Source organism: Bison bison, unplaced genomic scaffold (genome assembly GCF_000754665.1).
Source record: "Bison bison bison isolate TAMUID 2011002044 unplaced genomic scaffold, Bison_UMD1.0 scf7180017864531, whole genome shotgun sequence".
Classification (NCBI taxonomy): Eukaryota; Metazoa; Chordata; class Mammalia; order Artiodactyla; family Bovidae; genus Bison; species Bison bison.
Window position 1 is genome coordinate 938,598 of NW_011495081.1, and position 21,653 is coordinate 960,250.

Below are 21,653 nucleotides of genomic sequence, written 5' to 3' on the forward strand. Positions count from 1 at the left end.
TTAACAAAAACAAATGGTTGTGTCTCTGAGTGTCAACAACATATCAGCCCTAAATACACTTCTTTAGTAAAATACTTTGGATGGGATTGCCAAAATTGAAGTAGTGACTGTTTATGAATGTGGAATTGTAGGTGACTTCTATTCTTTACAGTTTAATTTATTCATTCAGCATACATTTACTGAAAGCCTTGTAAATAGCAGGCATTCCTAGATTTCAGAAGTAAGACAGGGGCTGTTTCTGTTACTTTCATTGGTGTTATATTTATAATCAGAGACTATTCCATAGAGTTAATTAAAGAAGTTATATCAAATATATGAATGGTAAGAAGAAATGTCCTGAGAAGAATAAATCCAGAACTTTAAAAAGATTAAATTGTATTTATTAAAAATGCATGGCAAAAAAAGTTAACAAGTTATTTGTATAGACACCTAATTTTTTAGCAATTCATTTAGTATCCATTTTAATGTGAACAGGTGCTACTGAATGCCTATTTAATGTACAAATGTCAATACCATATTGAGTGACAGGAAGAGTTAACTTAGACACATTCCATCAAATTTAAGAGTCTGGTCTGGTCAAGACTGTGGTGAGAGTTCTCGTATTTTAATATAGCACAATGCTATTTATGTGTATATTTTTATTTCTTAATGAAGTTTCCTATGGGGAAGAATGTCTGATTTTAGAAATTGGTAAGGATTTTCAGTGCTTATATCAAATACTGGCCTTCTCATGTTTTTAGAACATAGATATGTATTGTTTTATTTCTTACTTAGTATTTTTAGAGAGACAAAAGGAGAGGAAAATTGGAAGTAAAGTTAGAAAAAGATTCTGTGTCTTTGGACAAAGAGAAAATTTAACCAGACAAGAAGGTCTTGACTAGCCAGTTCTACAACTAATCAGTGGTGACTGACTCAAGTACAATCCAGCCCAAATATTCAAAATCTACTATTTCACACATAGGCTCTTTCCATTGATTAACCTACTAGATATTCATGCATAAAAAGCTCTACTAATTGCATTTCTGTAAAGCATTAACCAGAAAATCAATAACTTGTCCTAAGCAGAGAAATTTAAAATGTCTCATATTCATGGCCCTTCTGTTGATTGTAGAACCTGTTTAGTGAGGTTTCTGTTTCTACCTCATGTATAGTGATGTTGCAGTGCTGTGTGGGGAAAGCACATTATGCTTGCAAATGTTGCGGAAAAAATATCTGGGGAATGGAGGACTCCAGTTGTTCTCGGGTGTTGTCTCCATTGATGAGGCCAAGCATTTGCTCTGACACAATCTCATTTCAGCTGGGTCTCCTTTTAAGAAGGCTTCAAATCCTTATCTCTTCTGGTGAAAATAATACTTGGAATTCTTTTGGGGGCTCAATATATTCAGACATACTTAAATTCATTTGTGTTTGGAACTGACCTCTTGCCCCTGATCCCCCTCTCATTAGCTACTCCCCTTCTTCAAAGTATAGTGAAGTAGTTTTTAAAACTTTTTCAACAATAATTATTTTTCCAAATAAATTTGAACATGACTGCTCAATATATATTTATATAAAGAAAGGGATTCTCTGTCAAGGGACTCTCTTTCTTCCAATGTCGTCAGTGAAATTCCATGGGGCATTCCATGAAAACCTCTGGAATAATGCAAAGAACACTTGCACAGGAATTAGAGTTGCAATCCCTGAGTTGTTCAGTAATTCAGTTCATTTATTAAACATTTTCAGTATGCAAAGCACTAAAATGCTAAAGGGAAAAAGGCCCTCAAGAGACTTAACCTTCAAGTGTGGGAAAAAAACAGGTACAGGAAAAAGTTCTAGATGCTTTGCAAGGTCAGTGATATATATTGATCACTCTGGACCTTGTTTTTTGGTAAATTAAAATAAATAACTTCAGACTACACATAGAACTGTGTTTTTGAACTGTGGTGTTGGAGAAGACTCTTGAGAGTCCCTTGGACTGCAAGGAGATCCAACCAGTCCATCCTAAAAGGAGATCAGTCCTGGGTGTTCATTGGAGGGACTGATGTTGAAGCTGAAACTCCAATACTTTGGCCACCTGATGCGGAGAGCTGACTCATTTGAAAAGACCCTGATGCTGGAAAAGATTGAAGGCAAGAGGAGAAGGGGACAACAGAGGATGAGATGGTTGGATGGCATCACGGACCAATGGACATGGGTCTGGGTGGACTCCGGGAGCTGGTGATGGACAGGGAGGCCTTGCGTACTGTGGTTCATGGAGTCGCAAAGAGTCAGACACGACTGAGTGACTGAAGTGAAAACACATAGGACCTTACTACTCTCACATGCTTGACCCTGTGATTCCGTTACTCTGTGCCATTGAATTTGGATCACAGAGGAAAGCTGCTGGAAATGGACGTGAGACATGAAGGTACAAGGACTGGATGCAGCACGTGCATCTGTGAAATTTTTGTAATGTTGAGAAAAGTATACATGATAGTCCGTGAGATAAGAGTGAAAAAATAAATGCATAGTTGCTAAGGAGCAGAATTACTGGGCATCATCTTCAGCTATTTTGAAATGCTCTTCTACCTCCACGATGCACAGGAAACCCAGCTTTTCCCTGATAACTAAGCTCCCTTTTCCACTGAAGGCCTCTTATCCTCCAGCTTCATCTCCAATCCAGTTTCACAAGATCAGGGTCATGCTACCAAAAGTCTCTGCTTATTTATTCCAATAAAAAGAATCACTCTCCATTGAGAGTGCATGTTGATAATTTATATAGAAGAAGGTAAGGGAAGAAAAATTGCAGCTGTATGAATTTAATACAAATTAAATGTAGTTAATTTTAATTATTTAATAATATGATATAAATGCATCAATTCAAAGAAGAAAGGCAATGATGACAGAATGTGATGTCATCAGGTAAGAATTATAATAGTAATATTATTATTCTTATTTATATAAGCCACAGTCTTCCTGGAGTTTTGGAAAAGGAGAAGAAGTACACTAACCTATACTTGGGACCTTATTGAATGGGAAGAAGAGGAGGTAAGATGTTAAGAGACCAGGAGATAAAAACTGGAATAACATACGATGTAGGAAAACACTCACTGCCTTAACGTCTAAGCAGAAAGCAGCTAAACCCAGTTCAGTCTTCCCTTGACTTTTTTTTTGTTTTACTAACAACATTGTTATTTTATGAATATAATAGACACCAATGATAAAATATGTACTTTTTTAAGAGCACTTCTTTAATGTTTCCTTAAATTCCATTAGTGGAAAATCATGCCAATTAAAATATAGCTTAGGGTTTAACCTGGAAATTATCTTGCATCTAATTTTTTGCAAGTTGCTTCTTTGCCAAGACTCAACATAGAAGTAGGCCAAATTCCAAGAATTTAGTCAATATTGGATGATTTTTTTTTTTTACTTTATGCCTTAGATATTTAATTAACTTTAGTTTTTCTCATAGGAAACCCTTCGTCCCCAGTTCGAAGCAAAGTATTACAAGATGGAGCGAGTGAATCCTATCAGTGGAAAACCTGAACCACACCAGCCTTCCTCAGACAAAGTCGCTCGCCTTCTTGTTTCTATCTCAGGAATATTCTTCATGGTAAAGTAGAGCCATCAGTCGCAGAATATTGTGGGATTCCAGGGTTAGAAAGAAGTTCTAAAAATACCAACTCATATTGTGACCCTGAGGGGGTAAGCAACTGTATCCTGTTCATTATGTTGGTGGTACATGCATACGATTAAGCAAAATAAAAATCACAGCAGGTCATGCAGTAATTGCAGAGGGAGTTTGCATATGTTTTTAAATAAAATACTGTCTGGGAGAAACAAAGATCATCTAAGAAAAAATGGAAATTATGTAAGTCATCCTAAAATGAGATCCTCTGTTTTAAAACCAAGCATTCATGTGACAGTTGAGATTTGAACAACATATCACGCTAAAACAACTGAGGCTTACACTGTTTATTTTGACTCTAATGTAACTCAGTTCTTTAAAGGAAATGTTAAATTTATGTACGCTTTCTTGGACAAGTAAATTTCTTTAGCTTTTGGGGTCAATGTTTTGGATCTATGTTGTTGCTTTTATTTTTTTAATAATGCAAAACGTGGATGTCTCTTCCGGTCTCCCATTTCGTAGATTTCCCTGGTGATCACTGCAGTGTTCGCTGTTGTGGTGTATCGCCTGGTTGTCATGGAACAGTTTGCATCATTCAAGTGGAATTTCATCAAACAACACTGGCAGTTTGCAACTTCCGCTGCTGCAGTCTGTATCAATTTTGTAATCATTATGGCACTGAATGTTGTAAGTGTTTACAATTTTTCAGTAGGTGTAAAGTGGGTGAGTAGAGGAGAGATCTGTGTTTCCTTTATATTTGGATTGGATTTATAAGAAGCCAAAATAAGGCTAAGTATCATTTCTGGCAAAGACAGTTTGGCTTAACAGGAAGTATTTCATTTGTGTGGTTTACATGATTTTTTAAAAAAATTAAAATCCATGACAGTTGTATTGTCTTCCTTGGTCTTTGAATTTATAGTTTATTTATTTATTTTTATTTTTGGTTGTGCTGGGTCTTTGTTGCTTTGCACAGGCTTTATCTAGTTGCAACAAGCGAGGGCTAATCTTCTTTGTAGTGCCCTGGCTTCTCATTGCAGTGGCTTCTCTTGCGGAGCACAGGCTCTAGGCACATGGACTTCAGTAGCTTTGACACACAGGTGCGTGTGGAATCTTCCCAAACTGGGGATCGAACCAGTGTCGTCTGCATTGGCAGTGGATTCCTATCCACTGCTCCAGCAGCGAAGTCTTGGGTTTATAACTTGATTTAGTGATAGCTTCCACTCATCAAGTATCTAGTGTGTGCTGGAAATGGTGCTATGCTCTTTATTTAAGATGCTATGCTCTTTTCATTCAGATAAGGAATTGTTAGGTTTAGAAAACCAGTCCAACAAATTCAAACTCCGAGAATTTATTGGAAAGATATAGAAAATTCTGTTTGAAAGTGTAGCCTCGTTACCTCCAAGACCTCACATGAAATGGAAAACAGTTTCTCCATTTGCATTTCTCTGAGACTAAGTATTTTTTCCTTCCTTCCTTTCTCTTCATCTTTCTGTCTTTCTCTCCCTGTTTCTCCTTTCTCTCTCTCTCTTCCTTTCTTCCATTCTCATCTTTTTTTTTTTAAAACAATGATTCTATTTGCATTTGTTTTCATGGGGAAGAGACTGTTTTTATCAGCAAAAGACTATATTGCCTAACAATGGCCGCTGTTTCAGTGTCTGGTGTGCTGGTGCATTGATATGCTTTTCTTATCTTCATTGACTCTAACTTCATGATCCTGTTGGTCAGTTTCTGTAGTTTATTTAACTTAGATCATCCAGTGTTTTAATGTGCTAATTTCTCAGAGAGTGCATGTGATTGGTTCAACATCACATATACCAATTAACTTGTGAACCAAATGTCTGTGGCTGAGAGGACATTATGCTTAGATCTGCCCCTTTAGCAAGGTCTGTGGTTGGGGTCCTATTTTCTCTGAAGACAGGAGGCATTGACTGGCTCATTTAGAACAATTTATTTCCTTTAATTCTTCCAACACCACCACATGATCAATATTCTCTCCATTATGTAAATAAGGAAACTACAATTCAGAGAGCTTAAATAACTTGTCCCAGATTGTGCATTTAATAAGTATTAGTGCTTGCATATTTATTTACATGATAATTCATGTAGAGAGCTGACCAATACACACATAATGATGTTGATACCATAAACAGGTAATATGTATCTGGGTCCAAACTAGATTGACACTGGTGTTATATGATTAGTTGGGAAGGGACTGGAACCATTTTCTATTTAACTTTAAAATAATCAGGGAAGTTCTTAAGTGAAAAGTGAATAGTCACTTGAAGAAATGGGTAAATTTCAATGCAAGGACAATAGTTAGTATTTTCTACTGGAGTTTGCTTTCTTCAGGTTCAGTTTATTTGCAGAAGGAGAATATTTTTTTACTGTATCTCCAAGTAAGCCATACAGTATTTTAATTTATGCTTTTAACTCATGGATTGAAATGAACAATAAACATTGAAAAACTACAGAGCTAGGATGAAGAGGGCTGTGTGATAATCTATGAAAGGCAGTATAGGTTGTATGTTGCACAAAATCACCACAGTGAAGGAGGAGCCATTCACAACATGGGTTTTATACAACAGATTTTTATATCTTTAATTCTTATGTTAACTGTTCAAGCAGATAGGGAAAGAAATTGTTTAAGGAAAAGCAGGCTTTAGTGGTTAATATATTTATTTCTAGGTAACACTAGCGATAAGCTAGTATGATTTTAAATTGATTCATTTTCCTATTCTTGGTAGGTTGGTTGAATATTAAATTTTAATAGTATTTAAGTACATGACATACAGTTACATAAGAAGGATATATAATTTCACTTGATTTCGATGGGAATACATCTGCATTTTGAAGAATGACAATAAAATGTTAATAGTGGTTATATTTCAGGAGTGGGATAATATTTGATTTCATATTTTTTTCTGTTCGTTCAAATGTTTATCTCTATATGTAGGTTTTGGTTTATAATCAGAAAAAAATAGTCTTTACTTTTAATACATAATACCATGATAAAAAATCTGGAACAAATCAGAATCGGAATGTACTTTTACTTTGTATATGAGTCACTCATAAAACCACAGCCACTTGGGTAGCTTTAGGTAGCAATTTCAAGTCATTTTTAAAATTTTGTCTTTCACCAAGTAGAGCAAAGGTTTACTGATGGCTGCATAGCATCCCAGGACACTCACACGCAGGCGTGCACACACGCACACGCTCTCTCTCTCTCTGTCTCTTTCTCTCTCTCTCTGTTCCTTCTGTTCTCATTTATGCTCTCCCCCTCCCTCCTGCCCCTCTGAACACTGTCCAGGCTTTCATCAGTTTGTATTGTCAGTTCCTCAACATACTGTCCAGATAAAAAGTAATGGACTTTAAAAACAGGCAAAACAGAGATTTGCTCCTTGACCTGTGTGATCCTGACTACCCTGCATAACATCTTTGAACTTTAATTTCTTGATCTTTCAAATGAGGGTAATAAGACAAATGCCTAGGGGGATTGAAAGATGGAATGAAATCTGCTTCTAGTGAATAGAAGTGTTCAATAAATGCTCATTTTCTTCCTATTTGTTCAGTGCTTTGAATTTTTATTTTTAAATTTTATTTTATTTTTAAACTTTACAATATTGTATTAGTTTTGCCCAACATCCAAATGAATATTTCTCTTTATAAGTCTATTTACACTCTCATTTCCTTTCCTGCAAAATACCAGATTTTCTTTATTTTTTTTTCCATTTTCCTCATCTTTAAATAATAGAGTTTGATTATTGCCCTTTAGTTCAAGATGCAGGAATGCTGATGATCTTTTCTTTGATCCTTCTAAATTCTTCAGGCCACATCTGCATTTGTTAATAATTTTTTACTCTTTGTTCTTTATTATCTGCTACCTATAAATATGTAAATACTCATAGTGCTGGTAGAGAGAAAATAAATCACATATAGGTTGTTGTATTATGTGTTTTCATCAAATATACATCTAAATATAAGAAAATTGAAATGTTTACTTATTTCATACAGAAATCGTACCATTACACTATGGTAATTTCAGTAGTCTTGTTCTTCTTATGTCTTAATTTTATTTTATCCTTTTTTAAATCCATTGTTTATTAGCATTGAACTATAAAATAGCCACATTGTTCTTATAAAACTAAAGACAGTATAAGGATATTTAAAATATTAGATGAAAGTCACTTTTCTCAATCCAAAATGCCAGTCTCCTCCCTTCCTACCATAAACTAATTGTACCCATTGGAGATAATCAATGTTAATGGTTTCATGTCTGTAAATCTCCACTCCCCCCATCAATTATTATTGCCTTCAAAAACGTACCCTGTGTTCCTGGGTTTATTTGGCAATTTGTTCCAGAGACCTACCGATCTTCAAATACATCTTAAGTACTGCAATGAGCTCATATTTTTGAAGATGGACAATATTTCACAGACAAAGACAATGAAGAAGACAAATATGATTAATTAATTTTTGCTTGGGAAGGCAAGCATGACAGCTCTGGTAACAGAGCTTCCACATTCAGTGTTCATTCCGTAATCCCTACTCAGAAAATTACTGATCATTTCAGTTAAACTAAAGGACATGTTACAATCAGAACTGCATTTGAATTAATTAGGAACTTTTATCCTCAAACATTTTCCCTACAAGTTCAGTTCAGTTCAGTCACTCAGTCATGTCTGACTCTTTGTGACCCTATGAACCACAGCACACCAGGCCTCCCTGTCCATCACCAACTCCCAGGGTCCACCCAAACACATGTCCATAGAGTCAATTAAGCCATCCAACCATCTCACCCTCTGTTGTCCCCTTCTCCTCCTACCCTCAATCTTTCCCAGCATCAGGGTTTTTTCAAATGAGTCAGCTCTCCACATCAGGTGGCCAAAGTATTGGAGCTTCAGCTTCAACATCAGTCCTTCCAACAGACACCCGGGACTGATTTTTAGGATGGACTGGCTGGATCTCCTTGCAGGCCAAGGGACTCTCAAGAGTCTTCTCCAACACCACAGTTCAAAAGCATCAATTCTTCGGTGCTCAGCTTTCTTTATAGTCCAACTCTCACATCCATACATGACCACTGGAAAAACCATAGCCTTAACTAGACGGATCTTTGTTGGCAAAGTAATGTCTCTGCTTTTTAATATGCTGTCTAGGTTGGTCATAACTTTCCTTCCAAGGCATAAGTGACCTTTAATTTCATGGCTGCAATCACCATCTGCAGTGATTTTGGAGCCCAGAAAAATAAAGTCAGCCACTGTTTCCCCATCTATTTCCCATGAAGTGATGGAACTGGATGGCATGATCTTAGTTTTCTGAATGTTGAGCTTTAAGCCAACTTTTTCACTCTCCTCTTTCACTTTCATCAAGAGGCTCTTTAGCTCTTCTTCACTTTCTGCCATAAGGGTGGTGTCATCTGCATATCTGAGGTTATTGATATTTCTCCTGCCAATCTTGATTCCAGCTTGTGCTTCATTCAGCCCAGCATTTCTCATGATGTACTCTGGATAGAAGTTAAATAAGCACGATGACAATATATACCCTTGAAGTACTCCTTTTCCTATTTGGAACCAGTCTGTTGTTCCATGTCCAGTTCTAACTGTTGCTTCCTGACCTGCATACAGGTTTCTCAAGAGGCAGGTCAAGTGGTCTGCTATTCCCACCACTTTCAGAATTTTTCCACAGTTTATTGTGATCCACACAGTCAAGGCTTTGGCATAGTCAATAAAGCGGAAATAGATGTTTTTCTGGAACTCTCTTGCTTTTTTGATGATCCAGCGGATGTTGGCAATTTGATCTTTGGTTCCTCTGCCTTTTCTAAAACAAGCTTGAACATTTGGAAGTTCACGGTTCACATATTGCTGAAGCCTGGCTTGGAGAATTTTAAGCATTACTAGCGTGAGAGATGAGTGCAATTGTGCGATAGATTGAGCATTCTTTGGCATTCTTCCTATTATCAGTGATGTTGCAAAAAATTGAAATTTGACGAAAGTTTCCACTGATGTACCATACCCTAGTTTTGTATTATTCCAGGTGCTTCTCAATCCCCAGTCCCTTGACCTCTGATTCTATACCCCCTCTAGTCTCTCTCCTCAGTGACCACTCCTTCCTGAGAATCACAATTAACTCTCCAACATACACTCCTCTCACAGGTTCAGACACAGCTTCTTCTCACTAAGTTTATATTTTTGATGAGGTTTAACGTATTCTCCCTTCCAAAGTACTTGCATTTTACAGATAAGAAGACCTCTAGAGACAGGTGAAGACAGTACTATTCTTATTACAGAAACTATCCTTTGAGATTCTTAAAATCCCACTGTGTGTGTGTGTGTGTGCGTGCATGCCTGTGCTCAGTTGTGTTCAATGGACAGTAACCCATCAGGCTCCCACTAGCTCTACTTCTTTAAATACAAAAGCCTGTGTAAATACCTAGAGCTAAGTACAAGCATCCATAGTTCCCAGGAGAAAACAGCTGACTTTTCTTTTTTAAATGTTTATTGCTACTTGTTGAACATTTGGCATAAAGACAGGGATTCTTGGAAGTGAAATAGGCCATAGAACTTGTACTTTGCCGTTGCAACTAACTCAGGAGAAAATTTTAAATTGGATTTAGCATCAAGCAAGAACTATGTGACAGAGGATGAGATAATTGGATGGCATTACCGACTCAATGGACATGAGTCTGAGCAAGCTCCAGGAGTTGGTGATGGACAGGGAAGCCTGGCATGCTGCAGTCCAGGGGTTGCAAAGAGTCAGAGACAACTGAGTGACCGAACTGAAGAACTATGCAGTCTACTCAACAAATGTGAAGGGAATGTTACATTTCTCAGATTCAATCCATATAAAAAATTCCTTCCGAATTCATGCATTTCCTTCCTTCTCAGGATGTTAAGACACTTCACAGATTATCAAACAGTCCTACCAAACACATGAACACACGGGATTAATTTAAAAGCTTAATCAAATAAGGATGGATGAATATCAATTGATATCAAAATATCAGACCCTTTAAAAAAACATACCGCCAAAAGGATTCACCTGGAATACCAAATGCTACCTTTTGCTATTTTCAGACCAACACTAAATATACAGCTCATGGAAATGTACTTTTTGTTCCTTAACAACTTGACTTCGTGAAACTATATTCCCCAAATTAGGGATTTGGACTCGGTCAAAATACTCTATTAATCTAATATGTTTTTTGGCTATATGTCATATACATGAAATTACAAAATAAGTGCATGGAAAATAGTTTAAATCAGCCAAATATGTTTAATTGGAACTTTTCATATTTAATGGACACAGACTGAAACCTTAAGTCATTATTCATGCATTACTTTTGTCTCCTTCATCATGTCGGTGACTAACGAGAATTGTGCTTCGATAACATATCTCCTATTCATTCCCTGCTCCTCAGGCTCGCTTCTGCTTCCTTAGTTCAGCCAGCTACTTAGCATTTTTAACTTGGACTGTTGCTTCAGCCTGATTAATCTTCCTGTCTGTATTTTCACCTCTTCCCATCTCCCTTTCACTCCACTGTTGCAATCGCCTTTCTAAATTGCAAATTTGATCATTGTAATTTTGTACTCGAATCTGTCTAACAGGTTCCCACTGCCTCTGATATCAATGGCAAGGAGGGTTTCCATTATTAAAATCGGTTTTCCCTTCTCTCCTCATTAGTGGTGTGTCCCCTCCCCTCCCTGTCTATCACACCCTGCATTGCAGCCTACAGACTCACTTGTGCTTGCTCCCTGGCATTCTGCTGTTTCGCACCCATTTCCGGGTTCACAGTGCTTCCTCTGTTGGCCTTTATTTCCTTTTATCTCCTTGGAGAATATCTCTTCATCTTTGACAATTCCAGTTAAGGATCACTTCCTTCTTAAAATTTTTCTCAGTTCCACATATGAAATGAAATAATCTTTTGTGTCTCTTCTCATAGGTACTTTGGCAGGTCTGTTCTCCATTTTTATCAGATTCTCCTGGTAGAATCGAACAGTCTTTTGTGACTATTCTTCTGTTACTTTTTGGGACATGCCTTTTCTCCCCCTATCAGGGTATCAACTCCTCAAGAACTGGGACTGTAGCTTCCTCGTGTTTGTATCTCCAGGTCTTGCCGAATGACTAAAAGACATTTAGAATATATTTTCGAAGACATTTAAAATATTTTATTCTTCAAATATCCTAGCATTTTGAATATTACATTTGCTCAAAATTATTTTTGTTATTAGAATTATATTTTCAGTGCCTTTCAGGTTTTCTGCCCTTGTTATTTTAATTCAAATTAATGATCAAAGTATACACATTCTCTAAGCTTTTAAAATAGGTGGATCAAGCCATTCCTAAAGAAATGTTCAATTTGGGAGAGAGATATGGGTCAAGATAATAAAAATTTGATGACAGGCCAGTTTTACAGATCATAAAAGTAACTTAAAGGATTGTTTCCTGTTTTTTATTCATCAAATCACCTGAAACACTTTTGAAAAACTATAGATCCCTGAGTCTCATTCAGAATCTTCTTTGTAGGACTATGAAGTCTGTATTTAAAACAAAAAATAACCCGTAATGCTCTCCAAGTGATTCTGATCCAGTCATTCCCCAAAATAGCATTACAAAATCAGTGATTTAAGGGATATAAGCTAATTTTGATACACAGCCAAAATCATAAATCACATATTCCAAATACAGAATACAAATAATTTAACAGTAGCTAAAATTTCAAGTTATTATCTTTAACATCTTTTATCAGGAGGACAGCTAAAAAAACTTCAAAGCCAGAATTTAAAACCAGGACTTTATTTTTATAAATCCCATCATCCTTTTTCTTTTTTATTTTACTGACCCTGAAAATATGCTATTGAAGATACCATAAATAGCATGCTTAGCCATCATCAGGAAATATTTCCAAAAAGTTTTTAATAAAAATTTAAAATGCCATTATTTTTTAAATGTATGTTCTTGTTGCTTGACAACAAGATTCTTAATTCTTAATTTATCTTAATTCTTAATTAATTAATTCTTAATTAGTTTAAGAATAGATTGCAATAGCATGACAGCTGTCTGGTCTCATGATTAATGCATAATTTTGAAGAAAAAAATAGAAACATCACAGCAGAAGTACTCTTACAGTTTGAAATAGCTGGAATTAAGCCAATTAAACTATTTCAGCATTGCCAATAAAAGGATGAATTCCTTTTGATTTTCCTCCTCTCATTTTAGAATCCATGTGCCATGCATAGAGCATGCTTTAACCAAAAAAAAAAAAAAAGAAAGAAAACCCTTGAATATACTGGGCTGTTGTAAGTACTCCATGCTGGTTCTGGACTCATCCACAGTATTTATTTATATTTTGCCACTTTATTTTTTTGATTGAAGGGTATTTGCTTTACAGAATTTTGTGGTTTTCTGTCATACATCAAGAATCAGCCACAGGTACACCCGTGTCCCCTCCCTCCCAAACATCCCCTCCATCTCCCCCCATGTCTTTAGGTCTGTTCTCTGTCTGTTTCTCCATTGCTGCCCTGAAAATAAATTCATCAGTAGCATCTTTCTAGATTCCATATATATACGTCAGTATATGATATTTCTCTTTCTGACTTCACTCTATCTAATAGGCTCTAAGTTCATCCATCTCATTAGAACTGACTAAAATCCATTCGTTTTTATGGCTGAGTAACATTCCATTGTGTGTATGTACCACTGCTTCTTTATCCAGTCATCTGTAGTGGACATCTAGGTTGCTTCCATGTTCTAGCTATTGTAAATAGTGCTGCATTGAACATTGGGGTACATGTATCTTTTTCAATTTTGGTTTCCTCAGGGTATATGCCCAGGAGTCGGATTGCTGGGTCATATGGTGGTTTTATTTTTAGTTTTTTAAGGATTCTCCATACTGTCTTCCATAGTGGCTGTATCAATTTACTTTCCCACCAGCAGTGCAAGAGGGTTCTTTTTTCTCCACACCCTCTGCATCATTTGTTGTTTGTAGATTTTTTGATGAGGGCCATTCTGACTGGTGTGAGGTAATATCTTATTGTGGTTTTGATTTGCAGTTCTCTGATAATGAGAGATGTTGAGCATCTTTTCATGTGTTTGTTAGCCATCTGTACGTCTTTGGAGAAATGTCTGTGTAGGTCTTTTTCCCACTTTTTGATTGGGTTGTTTTTTCTGATATTAATTTGTATGAGCTGCTTGTATATTTTGGAAATTAATTATCTGTCAGCTGTTTCCTTTGCTATTATTTTCTCTTATTCTGAGGGTTATCTTTTCACCTTGTTTGTAGTTTCCTTTGCTGTGCAAAAGCTTTAAGTTTAATTAGGTTCCACTTATCTATTTTTGTTTTTATTTCCATTACTCTAGGAGGTGGGTCATAGATCTTGCTTTGATTTATGTCATTGAGTATTCTGCCTATGTTTTCTTCTAAGAGTTTTATAGTTTCTGGTCTTGAAAGTAGGTTTTTAATTCATTTTGACTTTATCCTTGTGTATGGCATTAGCAAGTGTTCTAATTTCATTCTTTTGCACATAGCTCTCTGTTTTTCCCAGCACCACTTATTGAAGAGGCTTATCTTTGCCCTATTGTATATTTTTGCCTCCTTTGTCAAAAATCAGGTACCTATAGGGTGTGGGTTTTATCTCTGGGCTCTCTATCTTGTTCCATTGGTCTATATTTCTGTTTTTGTGACAGTACCATATTGTCTTGATGACTGTAGCTTTGTAGTATTGGACTCTTCCACATATTAATCCCCTTCTGTCTCTAGAGTCCAGAGCATGCATTTCTATGTTTCTTCCATGGGCCTGATCCCCAAAGACCTCAAAATGTACCCAAGTTTCCTTAACTGATAATTACAATGCAAAAAGGCCTTGACCTCAAAAGGAAACAATAACAAAAGACTCTTAATAAGAAGATTGGCTTTTTAAAATGTATTTGTTTAGTTTGTTCATGTGTATGGCAACGATTTCTAGAAATTCAAAAAGGAGAATTCCTGGAAAAGTGAGGACTCTTTTTGTTTCTGCATTTGCCATTTGGAGCTCCTTTTTACAATGAAAGTTAGATTGTGAGCATCTGACTTGGAGATGAAGAGCATTAAAGCAAATGTAGGACTCCTGGATTTTGCCCCTTGACAGCAAATGCCTTTGCCACTTTTTCCCAATGGATTTCCCATGACAACTCAAAGCATTATTTGGGGAGATGATGACTTTTTCAGCTCAGAATGCATTCTGAAGTCCTCACCACAGCCTATGAGACACCAAAAAAGTATTTCCCTCTGAGATCTCTCTGATTCGCCTGTTACTTCCTTTGCACCTCCACCCCATCGCTCTTATTCCTCCACCTTCAGGAGACACACCAAGTGCATGGCCGGCTCAGGCATTTGCACTCATTGTTTCCATGTCTCCCAGATACTTAGCCCCATCTCTGTTTGGCTCCCTTACTCCAAGTAGCTCTCTGCTCAGATGTCTCCCTCTCTTAGAGGTTTCCCTGACCAGCTTCTACGTAGCACTCTACTGCTCTCTACCCATCAGCCTGCTTCATCTCTCCTCTTAGTACTTGGCATCTCCTGCCAAGTACATATTTCTTTGTCATATGTCTCTGAGAACCAGAATTTAAATTCCATAATGATAGAGACTATATTTGATTCACTGTCATTTGTTTCCCTGGATAGTACCTGACTCATTAGAAATTTCTAATAAATACTTTTAACCCAATGTACATGACTAAGAGAATATTGGCTTATTGAAATGGACTCATGAATGATTTTTAAAGCTTGGGTTCACTATGTGGTATTTTGTGTATTTTTAAAATTTATTTTATTTATATATGTATTTTAAAGACACACATATATTGCATATATATATATATATGTATAATGATGCAGATTCATATAATGTATACATACACTCTTTCATAAATTCTTCTTCCTATCCAACTCTGTGACCCCATGGATTGCATCTCACCAGGCTCCTCTGTCCATGGGATTTCCCTGGCAAGAATACTGGAGTGGGTTTCTATTTCCTACTCCAGGGTATCTTCCCGACCTAGAGATTGAACCTTGGAGGTGTCTTTTGCTTCTCCTGTATTAGCAGGTGGATTCTTTACCACCACAACACCTGGGAAGCCCCCATACAGTCACTACCTGTATATAATGTAGTAAGCAGAACAACTGACCCTGAATCCCTTTATTTTCTCCTCCCTCAATTATATCTCCATTCCAACACACACACACACACACACACACACACACACACACAACTTCCCCTGTCAAGGTTGCTGTCATATACCATCTAGTTGGTTATATTTAAATTATGGTTTCCTCGTACACTTTGTGGGTGAGTTAATGAGTCACACTGCAAGGACTGTTTTGTAGTTTATCATCATGACAGTGCCAGTAGGCTGTAGCATTTGGGCCTCGGATGGTATAGGCTCTCCACTACTCTAGATGCCCTTCCAAAAGTGGTATTTCCAGGGGTGGCACAGTGGCTTTTCTGACTGGTAAAATTCCTTCAAAGATTATTAGATTATTATAGTCCCTTGGGGCATCAGCTCTAGATATTGCCATCCTGGGCTTATGGGCAGGTCTATGTGCTAAGTCCTAAGATAAAGTCTGAAATTGTTTATGAGACAAGGCCTAGCACAGATGCTACAAGAGAGTCTTTAAACCAAATACTGACTTTGCTTCTTGCTTAGAAGTATTATCTCAGGCTAGGTACTTAACATTCTAAACCTCAGTTTCCTGCTCCATAAAATCGTAACATCTATTTGATAATATTTTTGTAAGGACAAACATAAATAATATACACTGGATTGGCCAAAAAGTTCGTTCCAGTATCCATAACATCTTACAGAAAAACATGAACGAACTTTCTGTGCAGCCCAATGGAAAACACTGTTTGGCACCAGCCAGATACTCTAAATGGCAGTTACTTAAGTAAAATTTTCGCAGTCTCCATGAGGGCACTAAATTCAGTGCTTGAAGCCCAGTAGCTACTCATGGACTATTTGCTGATTGATAAGGCTTTCTTATCATACTCTTTGGAGACCCTTCTCTAATCATCTTAGTTGATAAACGGGGCATGGAAAAGAGTAAAGTCAGGAAAACTTTGGTGCTCACAGATTCAAACTTATCTAATTCCAAAATTTGAAAATGATAACTTGTGTGTATAGTTTTTAAAAAAACTGCACCAGGAGTAGAATGAAACTTTTGTACTCAATATAATCTTTCTGTCTGAAGACACCGCTTCAGATATTAGGAAGAGATAGTTTGAATCATGGTTAAGATGAATAATCACATTAGTTCTATTGAATGAACAGCCAGGGAAGGTGAACAAGTTTTAATGTGTCCATATACCTTTTTGATTTTGCATGCTGATAGGCAGGGTTACTTGAATTTATAGTCTAAAAAATAATTTGTTTAACTTTGAAGTTATGTAATTATATTTACATGCACATATATATCACCCTTCTATCTGTAGTAAATATATGCTTCCAGCTGTATTTACTTGTAATATTGTGAAATATGTTTTTTTTTTCCCTTGAGTCTGTATGAGTTGTGAACAGAGTAAGGTGGGACAAGGAGAATATAAAAAATATAAAAAAATATTCTGACAGATTATAAAAAAATGTTATAAAAATGTTCACGTAACTACAGATTCAACAGATTTGATTAGTGAATCTTATTTTAAATAAGCACCAAACCAACTTTGTTTTGGGAAACAAAGTCAATCTTGTTTTAAATAACCACCAAACAGCTTTGTTTTTTGGGAATGCAACTTTGTTCGCTGTCTTTGTCATAGTTAGGAAAATTGTTTATCAATAGTAAAGAAGACATAGTTCCACTAAACCTTCCAGTGTAGGAAAAAAGCAAATATAATTTGGTTATCAAATCCCAGGTCAGACATTAACTAGCTGAAACTCTTTGGGGTATATACAAGTCTCTTTTGTTTGACTTATAAAGTGAAAATAAAGACAGCTAGCAGAAAGGTTATTGCAGAAATCATGTCTGTATATAGCCACATTTACAATGTGTTTTATTACATTTTGTGTGTTCATGTATATAATGTACCACATAGTAAGATTTAAAACGTGCTTCTTCTTAATTGAAAGAAGTCATTCCACTTTGTAGAATAACTTTAGATGTTTCATTGAATAGCCTAAATAACAGTATTTTCTAAAAGAAAATAACATTAACTGTTTTCTCTTATTACAGGCTTATGAAAAAATTGCTTACCTTCTCACTAATTTAGGTAAGTCCACTTTTCTTACTTCACTCCTTAGTAAGAAAATAACACGGGCATATCAGTCTGCAGTTTCTTTACATACTTTAGCATTTTTTATATCAACTTTGGTTGGATAATTGTCAATAAAATGAAAGAAGGGACCTAGGAAGTTGGAATTCATTGTATAACTATAGAGAAGCAAAGTATATAGTTACAAAATCCTAGTAGAAATTAACAAACCTAGTTCTGCCTACTTGGGATTGCTTTCCCCCCTACCTTTTCAGTTCTTTGGGATTTTCCCTGCAACATTTATTTTATCACAGTGTCATATTACATGTACACAACTTAAAAGGCACAAGAGAATCAAGAGATTTATGATAAATACCAGCTCTTTGCACATTGCCCATTCTTGCTTTCCATATCCCTGAGGTAGTGCTTTTTAGCAGTTTAATCATTGTTTTCTGTTCTACCCTATTTCTAAATTGCATGCTACTGCTGCCATTCTTGGGTTTTCCAGCTTTGGGAAGTGATTGCCTTCCCATACTAAAAGACAGGAACTCCGTACTTTATTCCTGCAGTGTCCTGCACCCTCACACTTCCCCAACCATCTCGAGGTAAAAGCAGACTGTTATTTCTCCTTCCAAAGCACTTGTACTGGCAGCATTAGCATATGAATAATTGGTGTTCACATCGTTTATCTACAGAACTATGCTCATATCTAAGGCATGATGTGTACTGTGGTGGCTTTCTTTCTTATACAACCTTTATATTTTCGTGAAGCTAATAATAACTTTTTTTTTTTTTTGCTTAATTGTCTACATATACTTGCCTTGATTTATCCCGAACTTCCTGCCGTAACTCTAAATTCTCTCTAAATGCATTAAAAACATCAAATATTGTACTCACTTTCTTCTGAGAGGTATCCTCCCTGAACCACTGTCTACTCCAGTCTCAATAAGTTACCCTCTGGGCTTGTGCTCAATTGCATACACTGCTTTGACCAGCACTGTGGCAATTCCTTCACTTTTTATTTTTTCAGTTGGACAATACTTTTTGGATCCTTTGTTTCTTCTGTCTTATTTTCTTATTTTGCTACCTGGAAAGTAAACATCTCAAAACCTTGAATGTCAGAAAATACCTTTATTTCTATCCTCAAACTTAAATTTTGGTCCCCTAATTTGGGTACAAAATTTTTATTACAGAGTTGTTTGAGCAGCGATCTTTTATTATTTGAGAACTCAACAGAGCCAAGGCATTGAGCTCGGCTAGACTCTCCTCCTTTACTATTTTGTTTTACATCACAATTCTGTGACAGTAGTATCCCAAGTTTATCGATAAGACAATCAAGGTAATTAAGTTGCATGCGTGCAAAGTTGCTTCAGTCGTGTCCCACGCTGCAACCCTATGGACTGTAGCCGGCCAGGCTCCTCTGTCCATGGGATTCTCCAGACAAGAATTCTGGAGTGGGTTGCCATGCCCTGCCCTAGGATCTTGGTTAAATCCCTCGTCGATCTTCCCAACCCAGGGATCAAACCCGCGTCTCCTGTGTCTCCTGCCTTACAGGTGGATTCTTTACTGCTGAGCCTCCAGGGAAGCCCAATTAAGTTAATGGGTAGAATTTAAACTCAGATGTGACAGACTCCACTGGTGGAGTAACTGTATCACTCCATTAGGATGTGTTGCTTGCCTTACAGTGTGTTTACAGATGCGAGTAACATGAGAAGAGACAATGTATAGGGGGAAGAACTAGCCCCTAGTTCATAGTCTGGCTGGTAGGGTCACTTGGAAATTACATGACTGTGAGCAAGTTTTTTATTCTTTCCATTCTTTCATCTCCTCTTCTCTCTGCTCCATCTCCTTTTCTTTTTTTGAGTCTCAGTGTCTTCATTGGTAAAATGAGAATGAGAATAGTTGCTGTTTCACTGTCACTGTAGATTAGCTGCCTGACACATGACAAGTGCCCCATAAATGGGAATGATCTTTTTCATTGTTCTTTAAACCCTCTGAGCTATAGTTTCTTCAGTTGGGTAATAAAACACTTGAACTAGATATCTCAAGGCTTTCTTCTAGCTCTGATTCCTTACATTTATTTGCTTGTAAAGTATTTTATGCCCAAGATGAAAGCAAACCTAAGCAAGTAATTTGGGGGAACCATAGTATTAATTATAGAAGCAGAATATGCTAATTGCCAGGAATGTCAGTTTTCACTTGATATTTGATTTTTCCTTCTATAACTCATACCATAATGCCTGTGGACTCATAGCTGTCAATTAATAATGAGCTTTATAAGTTTAAATTAATAAAATATTGATATTTTGTTTAAAGAAATGTAATGTCATTGCATGTATCTATAAAAATAATATGTATGCAATATATATGATATTAAATTCTATATAAATTTAGGCTTGCAAATTTGTGCTTCAAATTAGAAATTAGATTTTACTTTCTAATTATACAAAATACTTTTAAGACTTTGTTTCTTGATTTATTTTTTGCCCAAATATTTTATTTTCAAATATCATACATACACAAAAATCAAACCTTCAATTCTGTCACATTAAGGTTTTTTAAAGAGAATATATAATATTTGATCCAAAGTGATACTTTTTTCAGCCTAGCTTTTCGGTTGTTAAGAATTAGATCAGAATGGTTGTCAGTTGTTTCAAATAATGAAGTATCTGTAATAATGAACAATGATTTATCTGTAGTATTGATTATCTATAAAGATAAACTTAGATTCCAAGAAGCAAATTAGGTCAACTGTTGAATTTTTATTTTGTCAGAGCTCAATTCAGGAATAAAACTATCTATGTCAAGGGAAGAGTAACAATAAAATCAGATGTCATCATACTCATATTAGGCAAACTAGAATTTAATATATAGTTGAGAGGGAAAGAGAGAGACTTTATACTGATAAACAACCTACCAGGTCAGTATAATAGTCAATTTCTATATACCTTTCCACCAACTTTCAAAGCATAGAAAGCAAAATGTAATAGAAATACACAAATAAATTGACAAATAAACACTCAAAATACAAGCCAAGATATACAGGACTGGAAAAGGTCAGTTGTCATTCCAATCCCAAAGAAAGGCAATGCCAAAGAATGCTCAAACTACCGCAAAATTGCACTCATCTCACACGCTAGTAAAGTAATGCTCAAAATTCTCCAAGCCAGGCTTTAGCAATACGTGAACCATGAACTTCCAGATGTTCAAGCTGGTTTTAGAAAAGGCAGAGGAACCAGAGATCAAATTGCCAACATCTGCTGGATCATCGAAAAAGCAAGAGAGTTCCAGAAAAACATCTATTTCTGCTTTACTGACTATGCCAAAGCCTTTGACTGTGTGGATCACAATAAACTGTGGAAAATTCTGAAAGAGATGGGAATACCAGACCACCTGACCTGCCTCTTGAGAAATTTGTATGCAGGTCAGGAAGCAATAGTTAGAGCTGGACATGGAACAACAGACTGGTTCCAAATAGGAAAAGGAATACGTCAAGACTGTATATTGTCACCCTGCCTATTTAACTTATATGCAGAATACATCATGAGAAATGCTGGCCTGAATGAAGCACAAGCTGGAATCAAGATTGCCGGGAGTAATATCAATAACCTCAGATATGCAGATGACATCACCCTTATGGCAGAAAGTGAAGAAGAGCTAAAGAGCCTCTTGATGAAAGTGAAAGAGGAGAGTGAAAAAGTTGGCTTAAAGCTCAACATTCAGAAAACTAAGATCATGGTATCTGGTCCCATCACTTCATGGCAAATAGATGGGGAAACAGTGGAAACAGTGGCTGACTTTATTTTTCTGGTCTCCAAAATCACTGCAGATGGTGATTGCAGCCATGAAAT

General features: G+C 36.4%; 1 protein-coding gene across 1 annotated transcript in view; it reads left to right on the plus strand.

Annotated features, from left to right (window-relative positions):
- ANO3 (anoctamin 3) overlaps positions 1-21,653 on the plus strand; it is a 453,610-nt gene that overhangs the window by 395,476 nt on the left and 36,481 nt on the right. The window contains exons 15-18 of the mRNA XM_010831780.1: positions 2,924-3,006; positions 3,431-3,571; positions 4,109-4,273; positions 17,784-17,820. Coding sequence (XP_010830082.1) covers positions 2,924-3,006; positions 3,431-3,571; positions 4,109-4,273; positions 17,784-17,820 — 426 coding nt within the window. The remainder of the gene's footprint in view (positions 1-2,923; positions 3,007-3,430; positions 3,572-4,108; positions 4,274-17,783; positions 17,821-21,653) is intronic.